This window comes from Cyprinus carpio, unplaced genomic scaffold (assembly GCF_018340385.1).
Source record: "Cyprinus carpio isolate SPL01 unplaced genomic scaffold, ASM1834038v1 S000006749, whole genome shotgun sequence".
NCBI classification, from domain to species: Eukaryota; Metazoa; Chordata; class Actinopteri; order Cypriniformes; family Cyprinidae; genus Cyprinus; species Cyprinus carpio.
Genome location: NW_024879348.1, coordinates 14,180 through 40,279, shown reverse-complemented (window position 1 = coordinate 40,279; position 26,100 = coordinate 14,180). Strand labels below are relative to the sequence as shown.

The following is a 26,100-nucleotide window of genomic DNA, read 5'->3' as shown; positions in this document are numbered from 1 at the left end:
TTTTAAGTTGTGTGGTCAGTGTGTTTGCAATTAGCCTCTCAATCATCTCTCCAGCACTCTTATGAATGATTACAGTCTCCTCCTCCTCTGTCTGGCCGCTCACACAGTCTGCCAGGATCCGCATTGCGTTGCCCTTCTCCTCTAAGAGATAAAAAGAGCACATATCAGCAATCTGTGCCTGTCGTTGTTCTTTTCCAGACACGTAAACACACACCAAGACGTTCAGCCTCACATTACGAGAAACAGAGAAATCACACTCAGGAGAGACTGGATGGAGACAGACTCGAGAACAAAGAAACATAAACAAACCTGCGCAAATAAAAACCTCCCATGCGTAGCCTCAAGAAAAGATATGATTTCATGGAAAATCCCAGATTTTTGATCTTTTAGTGCAAATTATTTGTAAACGAATGCGCCATAGATCTTGATGTAATAATTTGATTGTGTGCTAGAACAGGTGTCTCAAAGATGTCTCTTCATTTTTCTAAATATCTAACATCATAATGCAAACAGAGCTACACCTTGATCCCCATCTTTATTTTACTGCATAAAAGTACGTCATGGTATTCTGCACTTTCTGTCATAATCTTGTTGCCTGATTCTTGCTCACTTGACTGTTCTTCCAAACACTTCATCTGTCTCTGCTGTTTTGGCTCGTTATCTTTTGATTAATCCATCTAATTGTTTGTTCCCCTTTTCAGTACGGTCCTGATTGGTTGTGTAACTTCTTTGTTTGTTTGTTTATTCAGCTCCATCATCAGTGTGTGTTTGGTGAATTCACAATGTGCATCATGAATATTTATCGTGCACAGGCTGATGGTGTTCAGATCCCGGTGATTATATACTCACTGTGGATTTAAGGTGAAAATTGACGGGCGATGAGTTGACTGGTTAGCTTCACTGAGTTAGCCCCTGCAGATAGATGTCGTAACTGCATTATCTGGGTAGAAAAAGCTTCTTTCTCAATAGATAAGAAACTGTATTTGAAATAAAAATGTACAATATAAATCACAGGTATTTCATTTCTACTGTAGATTTTCTGCTGCCTTTGACTGTCACATGACAAGTGTTTGTGGAGCTTCATGTCCATGAAATAAAGATAGCAGCCTCATGTACTTCTGGAGATCAAACAGAAACTGAGCATTTGCCATTAAGAATCAACTTATAGCTTTCTCGAAGTATTACAGACCTCCTTCTGTCAAATCTTTTTACATTTATATACAGAAAATTGATCTCATATTATAATAATAATAATACATTTTACACAAGTACAATTTTATTTCCATGTATGTCATAGATAACTAATAATTGCATTAAAACAATAAAACAAATAAGAAAATAAATCTCAAGCACTAATATTAATAATACAAATAATACATTATTATTATTATTATAAACATTATTTATTTTTGCCTCGTTTTGACTTCCTTTTAATTTGGCAATTTGATAATTTTCTTTTACTACTACTATAACTATTATTATTATTATACATCATAAAAAGACAAAAATATTGTGAACAAAGGAGTCACATGAACATTGTTACAAATGCACTTATTTAATGACCTAGAAATAGATCAATAAATGATTTCCATAAGGAATTAATAATAATACATTATTATTATTATTATTTATTTCCTCCTAATTTTTACTTTCTTTTTTATGTGATAGTTTAATCTTTTTATTATATTATTGTTATCATTATTATTATTACATGATCAGTGTTACAAATGTACTTTTTGATTAGTGACCTATAGAAAAAGTACAGAATATTAAATGCTTTTATGTACTAATTTTAGGTCATATCTTGTCTTAATTTTTTTTTTTTTTTTTTTAAATAAATCTCCTACTTATTTCCATGTTTAAATCCCATACATCCAGCTTGTTCTCAGATTTACACTCCCCACAGTATATTATTAAAGAGTCTTTAGATTATTATGTAACCTGCTAGCTCTTCTGAATGTATCATATGACATGCTAGTCTGAATTGAAATGGTGAAGCCTAACATGCATGCACAGAGTTTCCTCATACGGGCTTAAGTGAGTCATTCCAACTTGCCATTAGATCAAATCTTTCAATCAAAGGAAGGAGTTTGGTAGAATGCAGCATGATGGCTGGTGACACTTTTCATTACTGCAGGGTAATCACCCCCGAGCTTTTGTTGTCTGGGAGAGGAATCTCGTTCTCTCTCTCTCTCAGAAATGATCTTTAATTCACAATCTCCCCATCTATCCCATATTGTCTCATCTGTTCCATTTCACACACACAGACACCCTTCCAAGCCTTGAGATCAATCACAAGGTGTTATGACTGTTCTTGCGTTCGAGTGCCAGACATTGCTGTGGGGGGGAGAAAGAGAGAGAGAGAGAGAGAGAATGGCAGATATTCTTCTGACAAAACGCAGGAGAGGAGGAGAAGAAGACGAGGGGGGGGGTGTCGGTTGGTTAGAGGGAGCAGAGCGAGACACTGAGGCAGGGACAGTGACGACATGGAGCAGCACTGGGTCTGAACATCCATGGTGCACGCTGGTTGGGTGCGTTAGTGTTTAGGTGACACTGATTTATGATGTTGGGGGGGATTAGACATGGTTTCTGTCGGGGCGGGAGGAAGGAGTAATGAGAGGAAGGGAGGGAGAAACAGAGAGAAAAGGGAAGGGAAGAGGGGACGGCATCAGATAATGGTGGGCTGCTCAAAGCGCACCTATCTCATGAGCTGCGCCGCCTCTGATCGCCACGAGTGTCAGAGCATCATCACCAGGCGAGGAGGGAGAAGACGAGAGGAGAGCGCAGGGCGAGATAGAAGTCAGACAGGGATGGAGGAAACTAGTTTACCGTATGGCTCTAAGGAAGCGAACGTCTGGAGACACTATAGCGGATTTCGTGACAACTCTTTAAGTGTATAACATATGAGGTGTAGCGTGCGTATCCGTGAATGCGTGTTTTGCCATAAATTTGGTAAATTAGGTTGGGACGAGCAGGGATCGTGAACAAAAGACTGCGGAAGACTTCTGTGTTTGGCGTTTTTAACATTTGTAACACTTGCATGCTGTTCTAAATCTGCCTTTTTGTCTGCTGTTTCCCTCTCCACTCTTGTTTCGAAAGAGATAGGCAGCCTTAAAACTGGGGCACTATGAGACCGAGAGGAAGAAAGAGAGAGCGAGAGAGAGCGGTGTTTGCTGTTTTCTGGTACCGCATGCTTTCTATACATCTTCGACCCACGACGTGCCGCATTTGTCGTACGATCTATCGTGGAAAGGCCGGGCGGTTTGTTATACGCGTCACACTTTATAGATATACCACCTATGTGTGTCGCTCACATGCACACCGACGCCTCTGTGTTTGTGGCTTCGCAGAAAAGGAGGGCAGCCAGAGAGAGAGACAGAGAGAGGGCAGAGACAGTTTGCTGGCAGTGCATATCTGTTTTTGGGTTCATTCGGTTCATGTGTCGTACTCGGTGTCTGCCACCAGGGGCCCGGACAGAACTAACTGCGCAATTGTTTATGGCGCTCATGCTAAATCTTAATTTCAGTGCTCGTTAAGGCATGCTGTTAATTCCTGAGGGTTGAAATGAGTGTTATGTGTTAAAACTTGCTTCTGTTTGCTACAGGTCGCAACCTCATGAGATTTAGAGACGTCACGCAATTTGGAGAAGAAACCGTCATTGTGAGAGTGATGCATTTTCTTTTTTTTTTTTTTTTTGGCAAATCTGACAAAGGTAAGGAGGAAGGTTAAGAAGTGTCGTCATCCAAGATTAGTATGCGGTATATACAAAATATGTTTTGTGTGTGTGTGTGTGTGTGTGTGTGTGAATGTATATCTATCTATCTGTCTATATACATTACCATTTAAAAGCTTCGGGTCTGTAAAATTTTTTAATCGTTTTGAAGTGCTCACCAAGCCTGCATTTATTCGATCAAAAACACGGTTAAAAAATGATTTCCTAGTATTACTATTATTATTGAATCATTATTATTAATTAAAGAAAGAATTCTTATTATCAAGGGTAAAAAGAGAAAACAGCTGTCCTGTCTAATATTTTTGGAAACCGTGATAAAAAGAGCAGCATTTATTTGAAGAAAAAAAATTATATATATAATAATATATAATATATAATATTCTATATTCTATATTATATATTCTATATAATATATAGAAATGACTATTTAATTCAATATATTTAATGTTTACTATAGCATAAGATATAGTCAATTATACGTTTATTATTGCATAAAAATAATAAAAATCTGTGTCATAAATCTGTGGCCTTAATTGTCTCTGTAGCTATATGTAATCATGACTCTGCAATAAAAAAATCTTCTTTGTCTCTGACATGCAGTTTTAGGAAAAACTCTGCCCAGATTCTTTTAATCACCTTTCAAGTTACTCTATTCAGATGGACCCAAAGTGAGAATTTCAGCCTCGCTTTGGAGTTCATCTGAAAACTTGAACCAGTGTATGTCTGTGTCCCTGAGACCCTTAACCTGTGATGTCTTCAAAGGTCACAGGTGAGGTCCTTGGGAACACAGCTGTATATGATGACATCAGTCATTAAAAACACATGCATCATGGTCTCTCGGCAACATTTTGACACAGACGAGTCTGATTTTGGCATGATTTTATGATTTGAATGACACATAATCCTGGGTAACTGTTAAATATATACATATATTTCCCTCCGAAGAGTCAGATTCAGATTCCCCTCTGGTTCATCTTTCCTCTGAACCTGTCTTGTGTCATGATTGACATTATCACAGGCACACCATTAGCACGAGTGACTGTTTGACTGTGCTTTGAAACTCGCTAGGCTACTTCTACTCCACGTTACCTGAAACAGCACCACAGATTTCCAGACATCTGTGATATCAGCTTCAGACCACTTTGACGCAGCTGTCGGGGACGGTACCTATTGGCTGACTTTGTGCCCTGACCACATGGTGCGACCAATCCAAAGCCAGCCTGGGTTCATGACCCCTATACATTTCTCCCGAGGCTTCGATGCGAATCTGTTCCATGAAACCATTTTACGGGCTAGCCTGCCATCTTGTGCTCATTATTGCCAAACGCTGTGGTGATGGATGTTGCCCCGGAGCGGCTCATATGAGACATGGTGTTTGTATTCTTTTTCTGCAGAGAACATAATTATATTTTACAGCGTGAGACAGCGTTGAATATGAAGAGAATGTATATGCGTTGTTTATTTTTTAAATTAGTTACAGTATGGTACTATATCTGTAAAATATGTAGGCTGTATGATTCATTACATGATTCATATGTATATCATTATGTTTGTACTTAGTGTCATATGGAGCATATTTCAGTATATTTTTCTTATGCGTTCTTGATGGTGATCTTATTGAATCATTTATCCAATGCATTCATTTCGCATTTTTGCATAACCTGAAATGACTAAATCTGATCTAAAATATTGTACAGTGCCTTGAAAATCAAAGCAAACTTGTGGATAATTCTTGACCGTATTATATATTGTGCGTCACATTTTCTTTCAACCATATGTCTTTTGTTCTACCCAGCGCCTCAAGCCATGAAACCAAACAGTTATGATTAAGTTATACACAAAGCAGAGGATCTGTTCTAAAAGTCCCCTGGATCTGTGTAGGCACAGAGTGACTGTTCCACTCCTTTCTGCTGGTGCTTTGAGACATCAGATACGGAACATCAACCTCCACCATCTGGTGTGCAGTGGATTCATTTAAAAGCTATACCAGAAAACTGTTTCACAACAATGCAAAGAACTGATGAGATTGAGGATTGAAATCAGCAAGTGGTCTCCTAAATGGTCTCCTTCAGACAAACTGTTGCAGGGTGCCAAATAGCCTTTTTTTTCTAGAGCATATTTTCATTTTGAAAGCCCCTCACCATTATCAAGCGTGAAGTGGTTTGAATATTTGCCCATGTTTTGTGTAACACAATTGGTTCCTTACCAAATGTCTTGTTTTAATGGATAAGGCAGAGAAAATCTACAATTGCACATGGTGTTTGGAAAGATGGTTATATAAAATGCTGAAGAAATCATTTAAAAAAGGCTTTCTGAGTGAGATGAGGACTATTAAAGCCTGCAACCTCACATTTTTCTTTACTTGGTGCTTGAAGGAAGTTTCCTAGCTCTTGAAAAAATCTCACTATAATAGGGAAGTTAAGCACCCATCAGAGACTATAGACTAGTTATTTTCACTTTATAAATCTTTGAAAATCCACTGTGCTTTTCTACTCTGATGTGCTGGATGGACTTACTGTCTTAACAGGATACAAGTTTAGTCACGTTATTTGATAGAATATCAGCCAATTTGCATTCCCACAATCATCATCATACATTTTAATGGGTAACATACAATAAAGGCAATCAAATTATAGCCTGCTTGTCTTTTATTGAATTAAATGTTACACTTTTATTGCCTATGTAGTTTTATTTTTCTAAAATGCTTAATGCATTTAAGTTGTCTCTCACTTTAAAAATAATGATTTAATCATTCTGACATCACATAGTTCACACACAGGTAAGTCAATTCTTTATTAGTGTTTCCTAGATGTGATATTGGCTTTCACTTGCAAAAAAATATTGGCCCATATTTTTATTTTCAGTGCATACTTAATGTGCAAAACAGCATATGTATTACATACTACATACAAACAGTTTTGGGGTGAAACTGCCTTCTTTACAAAGTTCATTTTATTGATAATAATAACGTAACATCCTATTATTCTTTGGTAAAGTTTTTTAATATGTTTTTTCATAATTGTGTGAGTATTTTAAAACTAATAAACTTAAACATGTAAATTTACAATATAGTATGTCAAAATAGGCTATACTTGCAATTCTTAATTACACTTTTTTTAAAATTAGGCCTACATCTCAACAGATAAAGGGCCAGATTTACTAAACAGGGCAAATTAATGTTAATGTGCAATTCAAAGTGCCGATGGGAGGGAAAAATTATGCGTGTGATTTACTGACAATGTGCACATTTAAGAAAGCAGACAGCTCATTTCCGTAATGACCAGCGCAATCTATCAAGAACAGTGCAAATTACTGCCTGCTTTCAGACTTTTTGTGCATTAAAAGCACAGTGTGTCGATATACAGCCATATCGCATGGCTATGAGTGTGATACTGCATTTATACAGCAGTTCGGCATGAGTGTAAATACATAAGAAACAACAAGGGAGTGTCTTTAAAAGTACTCTTTTGTGCAGGACTACTACTTTCAGCCAAAGATGCAAATCTCAAATTTACAGTTTAGCAGCTGAGCCCCAGCCTTCGTTTCCAGTTTTGGGGAAAGTTACTTTTAAAAGTAATGCATTACAATATTGCATTACTCCCTAAAAAAAGTAACTGATTACGTTACTTAGTTACTTTTTATGGAAAGTAATGCATTACATTACTTTTGCATTTCTTCCAAGTTACTTTTTAAATATGAGCAGGGCTTGATTGTTTTTAATATAAGAAGTCCTATTTATAGCAAATGGAAAATTTCTTTCACACCAAAAAGTGTAATGAATAAACCTCAGGCTGAAGAAAAAGTAAATTCACATCTGTACAGCAGAATGCAACAATGAAGCACAATTGTTAATTTATCAAAAGTCATTTTTGCTTATTAGTATGGTTGAACTGGATCATCAAAGGCACTGGTTAATAAAATGGCACAAGATATATTTGTGTTATTTAACATTTAATTATTGCAGGTTTGCGTCATATTCTGAGTTTTAATTCATTATAATGAATACTAAATCTGTTTTTTTTTTTTTTTTTTTTTTTTTTTTTTTTTGCGTGTGGGATAAATTAATGCACATTCACATTTATTCTAGAACTGCATCATGTTCACACAGCGCACACAACGCCTCTGTTCCGATTTCTCCAAGTATGGGGACAGGAGGCTTGTCAGTCAATAAATGTCGTACTATCCTTTCATCTATTAAGGGTGATTTCTGATGACAGCGCTGCTAAATGCATTTATTGCCTGCATCAGACAAGATGTTTTTGAAAGTAAAAATAACTTCCTTGTTTACAACCCTATTTCAGTCTCTTTCAGTATAAAAGCCTTTTCTACTGCTCACAGAGTACTACATTGCAGAAAGTCCTGTGTTGAATTGTGCATCATTTGTAAACGAATCCGTGGTAAAATAAAGTGAGCAAAAGACCGAGTTCTTACTGATGCAGTCTGCAACTTCATTAAAAATAAAGTTCATCCACTCTTTCCAAATGTTTTGCTCAGAAGGAAGGCAATGCAAATACTTTTCCCACGCCTTGGCACTACACAGTGTCTTGTTGTCTTTCTGAGACATCTTTATTGTTTGGTCACCTCTCTCCTAAACACTACACGTGCGAATCGGTGGGCGGGGCTAAACAGTCAGCAGTGTAGAAGCTGGGGCACGTTCAAGCTCACACCGGTGCGCAACGTTTTGCTACGTTTTCCGGGTTGAACGACACGTTTCCTGGAAACGGTGTGCAACGGTGTGCAACGGGTTTGAGATGCGTTTTCTCTTGTTTGGTGGGTGTGTCAGAAATGTCGGACCAATCAGCGGCAGCATGTATATAAACCACGCGGTATTAAAGAGACACCTCGTACAATGGGTCCTAGTAAAGTAGTTTACAAATGTGTCCGCTGCAGCTCGGTATATGCAACAATTGAAGACATTAGAAGACATGTTTGCCGTAAGAGTTTTATAGTAAAATATAGCATATCACCATGATGATGTAGTTGTTTATATTTTTTACTTCATTGCAAGGCAAGTTTATTTATATACCAAATTTCATACACAGTGGTAATGAAGTGCTTTACAAAAAAATGAGAATGATAATTAATACAAGGTATTTAAAAATTAAGAACTACAAATAAAATAATTTAAATTAGAATTGATTAGCTACCAGGAGATAAAATAGATGTGTTTTCAGTCAGAATTTGGTAAGATGTGTGCTTTCATTCTGGACGGCAAGGGCAGTGACTGTAACATCGAGGGTACTTTGCAGTATTAAACAAGTATTTATATCAATATCATCAGGCTCCGAAAATTCTTCAAAAAGAACACAGAGAATGGCCTTCTCAGCTGCCATAGTTGCAACGCTTGCGTCATCACAACAGGGTGTTCAACACGCCACCGTTTCCGTTTAAAAAACGTTTTGCAACGTTTTGTCGGGGCTGAACGCAGCCCAGGTGTTGATCTTCTTCTGAGGCTGTGCTTATCCACACTATTACATCATGGTACATTCCACAAGCTGTCATTTTCACAGACTGACTTCAATAAAAGTTTTGAGCTACGAAACGTACAGGATGTTTTTATAGTACGATGACTTATATGAAAAGATCAAGGGAATTTTGGTGGCTGTTTGACCAATCAAATAAAGGGACGTTTCAGTGCCACCCACAGGAAATAAAATATGGAAGCCATAAACCGATTTGTAAACCACAACCAAAATAAGAGATGTCGAGCCAAAATCTCATTTTCCATTTGTTAAAAAAAAAAAAAAGTCAATTTCTTGAGTGTAGGCTATTCCTCCATGGAATGCAAACATTTAATTTTTGGTTCATACCTGAATGATCGGATGATACACGGAATATTACAGAGGACGGATTTGGCACTTTATGTGTGTTATTAAAGAAATGCTATAGGTCTTTAAATAATAAAAAAAAAAATGCTCAAGAAACTTTTTCAGTGTTTTCATTTTTTTAGAATGCATATTTCTGGAAATGATTGTACTCATGTTTTCTGCGGCTATGAAATGATACAGCGTACGTGGTTTGACTATTACATTACATTCGCACATAACTGCTTTAGTTCTTTAATTTTACCCATACGTTCATTCTTCACGTTCGTGTTCGCACACTCCTCCGCAGTAGGCGGCGCTGTGCCACGAACCGTCGACGCCGAGCGAGGAAGAACTGGCATTTTGCCTTTCAAATAATCACAGTCGCCCACCCAGGCGTCCACTGTCCGTCATCTCTGCTTTTGTGCGAGTGCTTCGCGAGAAAGGTGCGTTGGGTTTCGAATATTTGCAGCTTTTTATTATCGAACTATTTGAAAGTAGTCTCTTTTTCCACTGAGAAGTTGTCTTCGTCGGGTTAGCAGGCAGCTAACAAAAATGGCCAGTGCCTCACATTTTACCTGCAACTATAAAAGCTCGCGGGCTTCTGTTCATAATGGCAGCCAGTCTACAGCATCCGCTCTTTTATGCCTGTTATACTGCATGAAATCGTGTATATTTTTAATTAATTTTAAATTTAAAGACAATATTTTGTAATATGTAAGATCTCGCTGTAAAACGATGCAGTATTTTTCATGCTGTGATAAAGATGTAGTAGTTTGCAATACTGAGAAGGGTTTTTCTATTGTCTGAGTCTGCAAACAGCGCTTCAGTCGATTCGGTCTGTTTTAAAATAAACTGCTCACACGACACAATTATAAATAATAATAATAAAAAAAACACTAATGCAACTCAATTTTAATTTACTTTCGTATTTTTTACTATTTTTTTTTTCTTTTTGCAAACGACTTTTATCATCTATAAACTATAATATTAATACCCTTCGCATAATTTTATCAGTTGTGAATGAACTATATAAATGGATTCAGTGAAGGTGTTAAATAGTTAGTATTATGTGATTAAAGAATAGTCCTAAGTGCCAAAAAATTATATGAAATAATATATTGTAAATAATAATAATAGATTTTGTTTCACCTAGTCTGTTTTATATTAATTTATTCCTTTTTCTTTGTCCGCAGTAAACGTATTTACATTTTATTTGACATTTCATATTGTTTTTTTAATAATATAAAAAGTCATTAAAGTTGTAAAAAATAAGAATAACTTTTTATATTTTACTCCCCTTGGCAATACAAGGTATGCAAAAAGCTTTGATCGTCATTGTTGTACGTTTGCACAAAAACTGTTTTGGAGGGAAAACGGTATGAAGTGTCAATTCAAGTGCTTAATTCAAATAATGTCTTGTATCTTCATCTCAACCCTTTTTCTCCGTCTCATCTTGTTGTTTTCAGATTCTCAGCACCGAACTGAAGAGTGTGGCACTGATACGCCTGAAGTTGTGAGCGAGAAGCTGCAACGTGATGGAGGTTGAGAATAAAGAAGGAACCGAGAGCCCTCTGCCCAACGGCAGCACCCATCCACCCAAACGTGGACGAGGCAGACCACGAGGGTCCCTCAATAAGAAGTTCACTACCGAGGGGAAAGCGCCGACACACAATGCCAGGCCATCTAAAAAGGTGGACTTCTTTTCTCCTGACACAGTCATAAAGACCAAGGTGAAGAAACGTGGTCGACCAAAGAAGATAAAAATGCCTGGCAGGCCGAGAAAGATCCCGCTCACGCCTGAGGAAGAATCAGAGAGACTTCACAGGATGAGTTTACAGCGCAAGCGGAGACTGTCAAAGCCGCTCGGAAGACCACGCATTCATCCCGTCGCCGAAGGATCCAAGGCTAAAAGAGGCAGAGGAAGACCACCAGGGTCACCCAATAAAAAGTTCACTGACAAAGACACAAAGACCGATGTGAAGAAACGTGGCCGACCTAAAAAGATAAAAATGTAAGGTTGGCCGGTAGGGATAGAGATATCGCGTTAGGGGGTGTGGGGGAGTCTTAGAGACTTTGAGTTTTGAGCTTTAGAGGGGAATGTGAAAGCCGCTCGGAAGACCACGCATTCATCCCGTCGCCGAAGGTCCCAAGGTAAAAAAAGCCAGAGGAAGACCACGCAAGTACGGCGCCAAATCAGGTTCACAAAGCGGCGGAGCCAAAGAAGCTGGCGTCGAAATCAGTGTTGATGCTGCCAGTGGCCCTCCACGAAAGAGAGGGAGGCCGGCGGGCTCGGTGAAGAAAAAGAGGGGTCGGCCCGCAGGTTCCACCAAGGTGGCAAGCGGAGACAGTCAAAGCCCCGTGGAAGACCAAGCATAAATCCCATAATCGAAGGTCCCAAGGTAAAAAGGGGTAGAGGAAGACACAAGTATGGCGCTAAATCTAGTTCGCAAAGTGGCAGAGACAAACTAGCTAGCGTTGAAATCAGACTTGATGTCGCCAATTGTCCTCCACGAAAGAGAGGGAGGCCTCAATGTCTTGTTTTAATGGATAAGGTAGAGAAAATCTACAATTGCAAATTGTGTTGTGAAAGATGGGAATATAAAATGCTGAAGAAATCATATTAAAAAAAAAAATTTATTTTGAGTGAGATGAGGACTATTAATGTTTACAACCTCATGTTTTCCTGTATTCTGGGCTTGAAGGAAGTTTCCCAGCTCTCGATAAAATCTCACTATAATAGGGAAGTTAAGCACCCATCAGAGACTATAGACTAGTTATTTTTACGTTATGTATCTTGAGAATCCAGTGTGCTTTTCTACTCTGATGTGCTGGATGGACTTACTGTCTTAAAAGGATACAAGTTTAGTCACGTTATTTGATAGAATATCAGCCAATTTACATTCCCTCATTCATCATCATACATTTTAATGGGTAACATACAATAAAGCCAATCAAATGATATGTACCTCTGTCTTTTATTGAATAAAATGTTATACTTTTTTTGCGTATGTAGTTTTTTTTTTTTATATAAAATACTTAATGCATTTAAGTTGTCTCTCACTTCGTATTCAATCCTATTATGCAGAAATATTTCCTTCCTTTAAAAATAATACTTTAATCTTTCTGGCATCAAATTTAAATGAACAGCATAGTACACAGAGATAAGTGTATTCTTTATTAGTATTCCCTAAGTATGCTTTTAGTTCAAGTGTATTCTCTGAGTCATTATCTGAGTACTGGTAGTATTCTTGTATGTGTACTTATATAAATATATTGGATATTGGCTCATATTTTTATTGAACATGTACACCGTATTTCTTTTCAGTGCATACTTAAAAAGCAAAACCCATATATAGCCTAAATATAGCAAGCTATAAGTATGATGTTGTGTTTACTTATTTGCAATACAAGAGAAAGATGTCAAATAGTTATGTACTCAAAGTTTACTGTTATACTTAAATGTGTAACTAACAGTTACTATTATAAACTTAAAGTCGACCAACTAGTTAAAGTTTATTAGAAAACAAGTCAGCTTTGGGGTGAAATTGTTATTAATCTTTAGTTGAGTTCTTTTATATATATATATATATATATATATATATATATATATATATATATATATATTGCGTGAGCAATTTATTTTAAAACTAATAAACTGGAGCATGTAAATTTACAAGATGTATACCTAGAATTCTTGATTACACTTTTTTAAAATTACATCTCGATCAACAGATTAAGTAAACTACAAGTATAGGACAAACATACTTTTTCTTTATATTTGGCTTATTCTTGCCAGTTGATCGATATGTAATTAAAAATAAATGAATAAATAATGTATAATTAACAATGTGCTTAAGTAGGCATTTAATTTTGTGAGGTAGCCTGTCTGTGATAAGTTCATAAAAAGTAAATGGACAGTATGCTGTCCTATTTTTAGTTTAAAAGAAAAACATACCTCAATAATATAAATAATAAATCTTAACAATAATTCAGGTAAATTTGATTATATATGTATTTGCAGAAACTTAAACTACTCTAAGACATATATATGAACATAACCTCATAAAAGATTACACATGTAATCGGTTTTTTATTTTTATTTATGCTTTTAGAGAAGTTCTTATGGTGGTAAATCATAAAACATAGGGATTAAATAATATATTATGTTGCTGAAATATAGGGATTACACAATATTATATAACATAAACATATTACATATATATATATATATATATATATATATATATATATATTTCAGTCAGTAATTATAGTATATAATGCATATATTACTGTTATTATACTTCTTATGATGCTGGATGTTTTTTTTTTTTTCTTTTTAAAAAAAACTCCTCTCTCCGAGATCCCGCCCCCAAAGAGCTCAGCAAACCGGATGTGAGCAAAGTCAAACGCGGCAAATGATTGAAAAGCAGAACGCGTTTCTGATTGGCTAAAAAGGGCGGGCAGTGCTTTTTTTTTGTTGAACTGTGTGTGCAGAGACAGATGTGATGTCTCAGGCCATCTAGTTGTATCTGACAGACAATAGGGGCATTTTATGTGTTTTTATAGAGATGCCACATGGTATTTAAATAAATTAAAAAAAAAAAACAATGAAGGGAATTTTAATGACTTTTCCATTGTTACACTTTTTAGAATTTTCAAATTCCTATTTAAGAACTCATAAGTGGAATTTTTGTACTAGTGTGTTCTTCAGCTATACAGTGATACAGCTTACGTGATTCGACTCTTTTACGTTACATTCACCTACACACATATAACTGCTTTATTTCTTTAATTTCACCCATACGTTCATTCCTCGCGTTCGCTCACTCCTCCACAGGAGGCGGCGCTGTGCCACGAGCCGTCGACGCCGAGAGAGAGCCGAGGAAGAACTGGCATTGCCTTTCAAATAATCACAGTCGCCCGCCCACTGTCCGATGCTGTTTGCATCGAAAATATTATCGAATGCATGAAAAAGATCATCTCTGCTGTTGTGAAAGCGCTTTGCGAGTAAGGTGCGTTGTGTTTCGAATATTTGCCGCTTTTTAGTATCGAACGGATGAAAGTAGTCTCTTTTTCCATTGAAAAGTTGTCTTCGTCGGGTTAGCAGGCAGCTAACAAAAATCGCCAGTGCCTCACATTTTACCTGCAACTATAAAAGCTCGCGGGCTTCACTGTACATGATGGCAGCCAGTCTACAGCATCCGCTCTTTTATGCCTGTTATACTGCATGAAATCGCTCGTATTTTTTAATTATTTTGACGAATTTTGCGTTATTGCTTTATAAAAATTAAACACAAGTAGAATATTGTCGTCAATATTTTGTAATATGTAAGATCTCGCGGTAAAAAAACGCTGCAGTTTTTTTCATGCTGTGATAAAGATGTCCATTTGCACCCGTTGAGCATGCATGAAGTAGACTAGCAGCGTGCTCCAACTTCTCTAGCCGATTCGTTTTTGTTGTCAATACTGAGATGGGATTTTCTATTGTCTTGAGTCTGCAAACAGCGCTTCAGTCGATTCGGTCTCTTTTAAAATAAATTGCTTACAAAATCATATATTTAAAAAAATAAAAAACACACCAATGCACATCATATCCCCTCCATTTTTAGGAAAATATTTTTTATATTTAATTATTCGTTTAAATATGAAATATTATGGTACGGATTTAGCGCTTTCTTTCTCAGCCAAAAACATCATTTAATTCAGTTACATCATTTTAATTTACTTCCATATTATTATTATTATTATTATTATTATTATTTTACTACGTTTTTTTTATTCTTTGATTTTTTTTTTTAAAACTAATATCAACACCCTAATAGTTTAGCATAATTATATCCGTTGTGTATGAACTGTATAAATGGATTCAGTGAAGTTGTTGAATCATTATATAATTAAACAATAGTTCTATATATATAGAGAGAGCGAGAAATAGAGCGCAAATGGTAAATAAAGAGAGATGGAGTCTGTTTTATATTAATTTATTTGAGGTTTCAATAAATAGGTTCATATTTGCTTTTCCTTTCATTGTACATTTTTTGTTTGGCTGTGCATTAAACGTTCTTTATATTTATTTATTTACATTTTATTGAGCATTTCCACCTATGTTAAATTAGTGTTTTTTTTTTTTTTTTTCAAGAATATAAAATAAAGTGCAAGGTACGCAAACAGTTTTGCTAGTTCTTGTACGTTTGTGCAAAAAAATATTTTGTGGAAAATACTGGTTTTGGAGGGAAAACTAAATGAGTTATCTATTCAAGTACTTAACTCAAAACACTGGCTTGCTCTATTGTTTTTCTATTCTGTCTGTTTTCTTTTTTAATTTATTATAAAAAAAAACACTTTCTACGTGGTGTACTATGTTAAGTTAACTGAAACTTGTCATAGCACTTGTGTATCTTTGCTCTATTGGTGATTTTGATTCATTCTCATCTGTAAGTTGCTTTGGATAAAAGTGTCTGCTAAATGACTAAATGTCAATGTAAATAATGTCTTGTGTCTTCATCTCAAACCTTTTTCTTCCTCTCATCTTGTTGTTTTCAGATTCTCAGCACCAAACTGAAGAGTGTGGCACTGATACGCCTGAAGTTGTGAGCGAGAAGCTGCAACGTGATGGAGGTTGAGAATAAAGAAGGAACCGAGAGCCCTCTGCCCAACGGCAGCACCCATCCACCCAAACGTGGACGAGGCAGACCACGAGGGTCCCTCAATAAGAAGTTCACTACCGAGAAAGCGCCGACACATAATGCCAGGCCATCTAAAAAGGTGGACTTCTTTTCTCCTGACACAGTCATAAAGACCAAGGTGAAGAAACGTGGTCGACCAAAGAAGATAAAAATGCCTGGCAGGCCGAGAAAGATCCCGCTCACGCCTGAGGAAGTATCGGAGAGACTTCACAGGATGAGTTTACAGCGCAAGCGGAGACTGTCAAAGCCGCTCGGAAGACCACGCATTCATCCCGTCGCCGAAGGTCCCAAGGTAAAAAAAGCCAGAGGAAGACCACGCAAGTACGGTGCCAAATCCGGTTCACAAAGCGGTGGAGTTGAAATCAGTCTTGATGCCTCCAACGGTTCTCCACGAAAGAGAGGGAGGCCGGCGGGCTCGTTGAAGAGAAAGAGGGGTCGGCCCGCAGGTTCTACCAAGGTTGCCAAGATTACCAGGGCCTCAGATGGAACCCCAAAAAGGAGAGGTCGCCCTCCAGGCTCTCCAAACAAGGTGAAGAAGATTCAGCGGGCTGACGGATCTCCTCGAAAGAGAGGCCGGCCCCCAGGCTCTGGCACCAAACTGAAGGTCATTCAACAAAACCCAGACGGAACTCCTCGCAAGAGAGGCCGACCTCCAGGTTCTGGCAAAAAGGTCAAGATTGTCCAAAAAAAAGAAGGAGACACTCCCCGCAAGAGAGGCCGACCTCCAGGTACCGGAAAAGTCAAGGTGCAGTCCGCAGAAGGTGGAGAGACGGGAGGTGAGAACGCAGATGGCGCCCCTCCACGTCGTAAGAGAGGACGTCCAAGCAAAGTCAGACTCGCAGTCGTGCTCGAAAAACTCCCCACGGCATCAGCGGAGGAAGATGAGGAGGAGACCGATGCAACCTCTCCCAAACAATCCCGCACCTCTGATGATTCGTCGCAAAATCCAAACGATGATGATGAAGACACCAGGGCGAGCGAGAACGACGCAGACCCAGAAGACGAAGAAGATGACGAAGATGACGCCATTGATTGTTCAAAAGTCAACAACACAAGCGAGAACGAGATGGTGGGCAAATTCAAAAAAAAGAAATGAAAAGATAAGGGGCTTCGTTGAAAATTGGTGGGTATATTTTTCGAAGGGTTTTAATAGGCTATGTCGATAATGTTTTTGCAAATTTTTTTTTTTTTATCTAAAAAGTGTGCTTTTGATGTTGCCTGCCATGCCAGACTGTATTTTTTTCTCTCTTTTATTTTGAAGCTCATTAACCGAAATGTTTGCTCACAGTCTGATTGAGCACAATTGTTTTTGTTTTTTTTTGCATGGGGAAAAAAAAATTGTTTGCATAATAATTTGAAGCATGCAAACTCGAAGGACAAGTATGTAGCCTGTAAAAATCATGGGATCCAAAAAGATGATGCACAATTAACGGTTCCATTGAAAACGTTACCATGCTAAGCACACCTTATGTTACCAATGGCTTGTGCCAACAATTTCAGAGCAACTACCAAACCAGACTCTTTCAGATGTAGTGTCCTCATACCTGTGCAGTAGTCCGTGTGCACAGGATTTGAAAGTACTGGAGGCTAATTTTTAAAATTTAAATTGCCCAGACGTTTTTTAGTCGATGTAGTAGTGGCTGTGAAAATCTGCAGCTTTTTCGAGGATGATGGTTAAGTGCATCTTTGCTGTAGTTTTATTTCTTTTATCATTGTCGGTTCATTCATACTTCAACTCTGTAAAATCAGTCCCACCGAGTTCAGTGTTTTATAGTGAAACGGTCTTATTTTATGCTTCGTATCATCAGATCTTTGTCTGATAGTTCGGTCATATATAGGTGTTGAGTGCTTAGTTTACGACAACCCCTCATTTTTGCTAAAATATTGTGATTACTTCGTTTTAAAGACATGCTGTTGTTTTTCAAAATGTGAATACATACAAAACTCTGCTTTGACAGTAGGCTCACGGATCCTGGTTTTTAATTTTCATATCATTTATGGCTTTTTATATACGTTTCTTGTTGCTCCTGTCTTTTTGAACTTTTTTTGTTGTAAACGTTTTTTGTTTTCTCCTTGATTTGCTTAGTTTGTGTAAAAGCGTAGACTTCTCTTGCTATAAACCGTAGATCTTGTCTCGATTAATTTTCATGTATGATTTAGCAGTAGATGCTGAAAACAGATTGTTTTAGCTGAGACCTTGCATCTAGAAATGTTCTTTCATGTTAATAAAACAGTTACTGTTCAAACATGATTGTTCGATAGACATTAAGTGCATTTCATGTACACGCTTTTTAATTAGGTTACTCATTTGTGCTGTAGTATGAAAGATTTCTGTATCACCGCTTTGTATGATTCATTTCACTTTGTGATTTGGATGAGCATTGTTGCTGATTAATAAACAATTAAATCATACCATATTCACCAAGTCTTATTCTGCTCTTCATTTATTACAGTTGCATGTGATGTGAACTGTTCCAACTCTCTTTTCAGAGGTAACTTTGCTTCCGTTTCCCCAAGAAAAAACTACACATGGGAGGAGCGAGTAACAGCATCAGCACTTTATTGGAATCAGCACATGGTGGGCAAGCAGACATGCTTTAAAATGAACCACGAGTTAGCAGCTTGGCTCCAAATGTTCAGGGACAGGAGCTGTTATTTTATGCATCTCTGCAGTGCATATTTACAAATGAATAGGTTGCATAAAACACAATGTAGTCAGGTTTTTATTTACTTTATTTTTTTTTTTACAAGGGAATAATGTTCACTGCCCTCCATTAGGTTTGCAGTTTGGGTTAATGCTGAATGTAGGGGATATTATTCACACATGATGATCTTGCATTGAATTCCACATCAACAAGAGCAAATTTTCATAGTTTTAGGTGCTGGACAATATGTCCTTAATACCAAAAAAATGTCCAGTTAAACCTACAATCACTATAATGAAAGTTGTTAAAGTGCCCATGTATATATTACACAAACACATGCAGAGGTACATCCCTGAACATTGTCGTCTCCAGTGCTGATTAGGTATCTGCTCCCACAATGAATCCCAGTTATTTACAAATACTTTAAACTAGTCACATTATTATTTCTCCTTCATTTTGCATATCAGCAGTAGTTTATTCAACCCAAAGACATCATGTTGCCAGTAAAGTCAAGAGGTGCATATGATCAGGAGCTGAATTTCACCATTGATTTTACCAAGTTTTTAATAATCACATTTAATTTAGCTATAAATAAATCTAAATAAACAGCATTTGTGACCACACTTGTCACAATAATCTTGAACATACAGATATAATAAAAATCTACTTTAAAATATTTTATATTGTGATTACTGCTGTAATGTTAGATTTTTATTTTACACCACATCTTACCATTAATGTTACTTTTTTCCATCCCTGTTTTTTCCTCCAGACTCAGCTGATCTTCTGGCTGACATTAATGTCAAAGACGTAACATCAAACAGCAAAAGTGATAATTTGTGATCAGATATTCCCCTCAAGTTGATTGCAGATGCTTAAAACATCCTACAATCTTTCTCTTATACTTTTTAAACAGTTTAAATATTCAAATGATTTATAAAAACTGCGCCAGTCCTGTTTTACATTATGATATATTGTAGATGGAATTAACATCCTAAATCAAAAGTCAATTTAAGACATTTAATTCACATAGTCTTTACCACTCTAAAACCATTTTAAGAAGTGAAAAGTTGCTTCTAGGAGTCTATATGTGGAGGAGGGTTAAAACAATTGTAAAAAATATTCCTGGAATTTCTCATTGCAGTTGCACTTTGTTAATACTCTAATGATAGGACCACAGCTGTTGTTTCTGGGTAAACTAGTACACTTTGGCTTTTATGCATAAATGCATGACTTGATCCTAAACTCAAACTTTCATTTTCCCTCTTTAGTTATTCATGGGTTCATTTGGACCAGTGCTACAAATCTACATTATTGCATCACCCATTATTTCTTATTATTTTTTGGCCTGAAAAGGGCCAACACATTCTCCAATCTAAAACTATAAGTAGATATTCCTAACCGAAGGAGTTTTTGAGTAAGCTCGGGCACTGTTGCAAAGCACTCAAGAGAGGTACAAAGAAATGCAGTGACAGACAAAGGGAGGGAGAGGCACTGCGTCAATGACTGCACACACACACACTGTGGATTCAATGAAAGGCATTGGTGGGGAGAGAAGGAGGGGTGGAGTTCACACAAAGCCAGAGTCTCCTGTCCTTGTGCGTCCCATGAGAGGCTCAGTAGTAGAAGTACACTGTCGTAAAAGACAAAAAAAGAGAAATAAATCATTGCAATTGATTAGTCCATGCTGATTCAGGATTAAATTGAGCTTTTATATTTGATGCATATACTAACTAGACCTTAACTTATCTTTGTAAAAGCAGCTGATCTTTTATTAGCGTTTAAGTTGCAGCTGCAACATAAGATTTGTTTTTCTTACCTATATCATTACATGTTAGCCTTTATATGTGGCAAGGTGGCAAAACATCCTACGGTGGAGTAAAACTAAATACTAAAAACATTCTGTTGTTAAAGTCTGATTTACAAGTTTGTAAAATTAAATTAGTTTCTACTCACTGAAAACGATGCCCACCAAGATAACCCCAATAATTCCCATCATGATCATCATCTGTGAAAGAAAAAGAAAGAAAGAAAAAATCCATAAACATAAAGCTAATGAAACAATTCTGTATGAGAAATAAGATTGCATGAACAACTACAACTACTTAACTGCTAATTCTTCTTTATAATGATAACAGAGATGGCTTTTCTGATCTCATATTAAGTACATGGAATATTTATACTTTTCACTTTTCATTTGTCACACCGCAGGACTATCTAAAATGAAGACATAAAAATCGACCAAAAAGAAATCCAGCAGTACGATTAAAGAAATGCAAAAAGGAAAGAGAATAAGCCAGGACAGAATGAGAGAGCTTAAAATTGGGATGTTTCAATAAAAGAAATCTACATGGAATAAGAAAGAGATATGGAAAAGGGAATGAGGCAGGAGGAGCTAAAGACACAGAGTGCAAAGGGAATGATTAGAGCGGGTTACATCACAAATCACATCTGGGTTTTAATCCAGAAATGCTGTAATCCAGATTGGGACTAGAAGCCCCCTCCCCCCCATTCCCGCTCAGAGATGCGATTGGACGGGCAGCTGTTCGGCCATCTGGGGCGGGTCGATGGGGGGTTGGTGAGGGAGTAATAAATTTATGCTGTCTGGAGGGGAGGAGAATGAGGGGGATCTTATAAATCTACACAGAGGGGATGGACTGACAGATAGCTGGATGGAGAGATAAAAATGTGAGGCTGTCCGAGGGTCAGATGCACCAGTGCATTGCACATCTCAAGTGCCTCTTCTTTCAATGCAAGACATTTTGGAATCAATTAAATTATATATGAATTCCTCATTTATTATTTCAATGAACTATGTATTTGTATCCATGCCATGCTCTAAAAAGTCCCTTGTATTAATAGGTGATCAATGCAATTATATGGGCAATTAGAAAGTAAAACGAGATGGTAACGGCACGTCTCAGGAGTAGCTGGACTCACTCTGTCACTGCAGCACCTAAGCTTGCGTCACAACTGCAACTTGCCTAATATATCTCAAACGCTCGCCAGCGCTGTGACTTATGGGCCGGACTGCATTCATGTTATATCCAAATGAGAATGCTTCTGCTTTAGTGTTGAGTCAGCTTTGCCCCATGAGCCATCTTTTCTGCTGGCTATATAGAAACACCAAAGGAGGCACTATACTGTAGAAAATGATTTTTCAAGTTTATTAGAGTACGTTTAATAAAAAAATGCTATGATGTTCTGTCATGTTTAATCCAATGCTACTTGCCAATTTTTTGTAATCAATTGTGAAATGCACTAGCAATTTAGTGTATTCATTGTATTAATTTATATATTTAACAATTATCTATACTAATTATCTATATTGAGACTAATTTAATAATTTTGATTTTTGAATCTTTCTTTTTAGTATTATTTAATATTATAGGTGTCTATAAAATCTAAAGCCAAAAGGTGTCCCTTAACGAATTTCTGTTTAAATACTCCATAAAACTATTCTTATGTAAATGAATGTGACAGTTTACATAATAATGGTTTTACAGCTGATTTACATTAGGATACGAATACATTACTTGAATTAGGTGAGATGTGTATTTAGTGATTTCATTTTAACAGTGAATTTAAATATGTATCTTAAAAGAATTGAAATAAAATAGGACTCTAGATGTAAATAAACCGAACCCGGCATCTATATTCAAAGCGCACCTTAATATTCTTCCACCAGTACTTGTTTTTCAGTTTCGCAGCACTGCTCTCAAACTGCGATGCTCCGGCCTGCAGCGCATCTGCCCGGTCGTCCAGTTCTGATAGCTTCTGATCTCTTTCCAGAACCGCATTGTCCCGGTTTGTTTCACCACGCACTGATATCAACCACCTGAACACATATGCAAAATACAGACACAGCAACTAAGCATCTAAGAAATCAGCAACATAACATAATCATTGCATTGCATCAGCAAGATTCAATGTGAAACTTAAAAGACAATTTTTAAAAGAAATTATGGAATATCATTCATAGACACTTAACAATGGAAGCAATATTAGGATGAATAATGCATAAAAAAATGACTAGTACCTCAAAATTTGACTGCATGAAAATTTTATGGTTCCAAGAAAGTCTATCTAAGAGTTCATCTAGCTTTGATAAATTTTAGTCTGCCCCTTTAATCTAGCTTACTTCCTCACTGTTATAATTAACATTTTTACTAATATATGTCACAACCAATACCAATAGCATAACACAAACTTGAAAAAAGTGCAGCATTAAAGTAGCTTTAGTAGGCTTGCTTGAACCATAGGCCTGTACTCAAAGTTCAATGTACATCTTCTTCTCTCTAAATTGTATTCATAATAACTTTTTTTTTAAATTTCTAAATATTAATGTTTTTTTGAAATCAAGATTCACCTAGTCCAGCTTGTTTTTCCAGCATAGTTTTCTGAGTTCATATTGGTAGGGTTTACCTCATCCACTTGGGCCTGTGTCTGTTGGAGACGACGGTTGCTGCTGAGGTTGGGAGGTTGGTTGGGTTGGCCCCCCTCACCCTCTGGGGCTCCTGGGGCTCCAGAGCTTGCATTGGCGTCTGGGGCAGACCTGAGGGAATAAGGGACAGGGGTTGGGAAGGCACATTTTTTGGGGCCTGTGAGGTTTCCTTTGCACCACTGGCTCTGCATAGGCTCAAGCAGACACATGAGAATGTTCAGCCCCTCTAAACAAATATTACATCATAATAATTTTACATTAAACTCCTAGGATAATAGCACAACAATGCATGAATAAATAAATTAGAATTGGGTCTGGTGCAATTAAAGCTCATTAAAATAAGACATTGTAAATTAAATTTGCCATAAAAGCTTAGTTTTCTTTAATTATACACAATTACCTTACATCACATTAAACGACCTTTACAGGTGCAAGTGTGCAAATTAAAAAGTGTGAGGTGTTCTAAGGTTCGAAAGGCTTCCAGAAAGCAGATGCTGCTGTGATAACTGTCACGTGGGCACCAAAAGTCAATCTGGGTTGAGCGAGACGAGCATTAACGGCATGGGGCGCGAAAATTACTGAAGGGCATCCAATTAAGTGCAGGTAAATTTTGTGTATGTAGGACCATGATTTAATACGTCTCTCGATGCAGTTTCCCCTAAACTCCGATAGATGGAGCAGGGCACTAAAGTCGATTTTTGATGTATCAGCTTAAAAACCTGAGAGATTTTTGCGGTGCTGTTAACGAACTCTCTTGTAAATAACCTTAGCTTTTGCTCATATAAATACATAGAGCAGAATAAATTGCGTTTTAATGACCCAACTGGTATATCAAAACATATCAGGCATAAAAAGTGGTTTAAATACAAAAACTCAATACATAGGCTACTGAATGATTAAGAGATTTTTCTTTACACTATAGCATTTTGTTTGAAATAGTGGAAATGTACTCACATTTTGCTGGCAGGTGCTTAATAAAACCGTCGTCACCAAGGATGCAGAGAGAGAGAGAGAGAGAGAGAGAGAGAGAGAGAGAGAGAGAGAGAGAGAGATTAGTAGTCAAAAGCAAAAACTTCTTATATACTGACGATATAAATATTATAAAGAGGAGGAAGAAAGAAGAAAAAAATATCTCAATTTCTCATAATAAACTCTACACAATTGTATATAATATTCCCCTGATGATGGAGGTCTAGACCGCGTCATCACAAAAAGTGCTGCATTACCGAAAGAGCGTCAGGCGACTAAAGCCTCGAAACACAAATCCAGGCTTCCGAAGAGCTTCCTTCAGTTTCAAACCGGATGCGACTATATATCCTCCTGAGAGCACGTACTGGAAAAAATATATATACGCAGTCAAGTGATGACTTAAGGAAAATGACAGGCTTCAACTTTTGTTAGGCTGTTGGAAATAGCAGTAAACCAAGAGACATTAGCATGATAAACGCTTCTCTAGAACGGATTAAAACGACCTGGACGAATAAAAACGAATAGTCCTCCCGTCTCTGCGTGAAAGTGTATGTATGCCTGAGTGAGAGAGAAGGGGAGGGGACGGGAGAGAGAAAGATCACGAACATTTTCAGTGACTCTCTCTCTCTCACACACACACACACACCTCCCGCCCCTCGCGGTAACGTTAACGGGACAGCACTGCGGTGGTTGAGCATAATGTAGCCACACTTCCAACCCCCCTCACAGGCCTGGGATTTTAACTGTAAGAAAGGAGGAGACGCACAAAAAATGGGTGTATGCTTTAGAACAGGCCACCATCATCTCAGAAGTGATGCACTGAAGCATTCTGCTTGCATATAGCATGATCTGCACAGCTCACAAACAACTTTCAAGGGAATGTGCAATGTGCTGGATTCGTTTATGGATGTGGTTAATGCAAGTGGCATGCAAATCCTTCTGAGCTGTGATGTGAAATCGTTATCTTAAATGCAATATGCCTAAATAATCCAAACTAAATGGTAAAAACTCTTTAGGCAGACATATAGGTTAGCATTAGTGTTTCGGCTGCATGAGCCTCAAAGGAAGCAGTGCAGCCAATAACAAAGCTCAGCAAAGTGCTACAGACAGTTCGGTCGCTGTGGTAACAGCATCACTGTAATGACTGCTGAGCTCACAGCAGCAATCAATGAGTGAAATATTCGGCCCTGTGCCCAAACCATGGCCAAAGAGCTGACCACTAATGGCAAAACTGTGACTCAGACAATCAACAAATTTAATGAGTTGGAAACAGATTCTAGAACATTCAAGGAAGTGCGGTTTTTTGCCGGTATAGTGGATGAATCATTCTGTCAGCAAATCAAAAAATTTTCATATGAGAGTTTAGGTGAATGTCTAATTTCTGGATTTAAGATTCTGTAACCTAATGAACTGAAGAAAGCTTTCAAAAATATTTTATCAGTTTTAAATTATAAAAACATTTTCACAATATTACGTTTTTTTTTTTTTATAAAAAAGTCACTATTTTATGTAAAAGTGTATAGTTAACAAAGTGCAAATATTTAATGTTAAATTAAGAATAATGTGTTTAAAATAATTATATATGAAAAAAATAAATATAATGACTTCCATTTTTTTTTTTTTTCAGAAATGTATGTAAACTACAAATTTACTGAAAAACATTCTTCATTTAATACAATGGTTTATAATTAATAAGTTAGAGTAAGAAAACATACTCCATACAAATAAGATTACTAAAATAATTTATTTTCAGCTTGTCCATCATAATAACTGTACAGTTTTTCATTTTCTGGTTCGAGACCATCATTTCAAGTTT

General features: G+C 37.0%; 2 protein-coding genes across 6 annotated transcripts in view; one reads left to right on the top strand and one right to left on the bottom strand.

The window, feature by feature from the left end:
- LOC109085862 (chromosomal protein D1-like) overlaps window positions 1-18,651 on the top strand; it is a 166,714-nt gene extending 148,063 nt beyond the window's left edge. For 2 of the 5 annotated variants that reach the window (XM_042755811.1, XM_042755810.1), the window contains exons 2-3: window positions 11,007-11,543; window positions 16,372-18,651. In XM_042755811.1, the coding sequence (XP_042611745.1) occupies window positions 11,076-11,543; window positions 16,372-17,322 (1,419 nt within the window). In that variant the 5' untranslated portion in view covers window positions 11,007-11,075 and the 3' untranslated portion in view covers window positions 17,323-18,651. Of the gene's footprint in view, window positions 1-9,825; window positions 9,984-11,006; window positions 11,544-14,394; window positions 14,553-16,083 lie in introns of those variants that run through there. The other 3 variants (XM_042755809.1, XM_042755814.1, XM_042755815.1) reach the window with 3 other exon arrangements.
- Window positions 18,652-18,769: 118 nt separating this feature from the next.
- LOC109085925 (synaptobrevin-like) lies at window positions 18,770-24,874 on the bottom strand. Its single transcript, XM_019100416.2, has 6 exons — window positions 24,542-24,874; window positions 24,270-24,285; window positions 23,297-23,426; window positions 22,541-22,709; window positions 20,828-20,879; window positions 18,770-20,504 (listed from the first exon to the last, which is right to left on the bottom strand). Exons 3-6 carry the CDS (start codon window positions 23,407-23,409, stop codon window positions 20,488-20,490), a joined length of 351 nt encoding a protein of 116 aa, XP_018955961.2. The 5' UTR covers window positions 23,410-23,426; window positions 24,270-24,285; window positions 24,542-24,874; the 3' UTR covers window positions 18,770-20,487.
- Window positions 24,875-26,100: the final 1,226 nt, after the last annotated feature.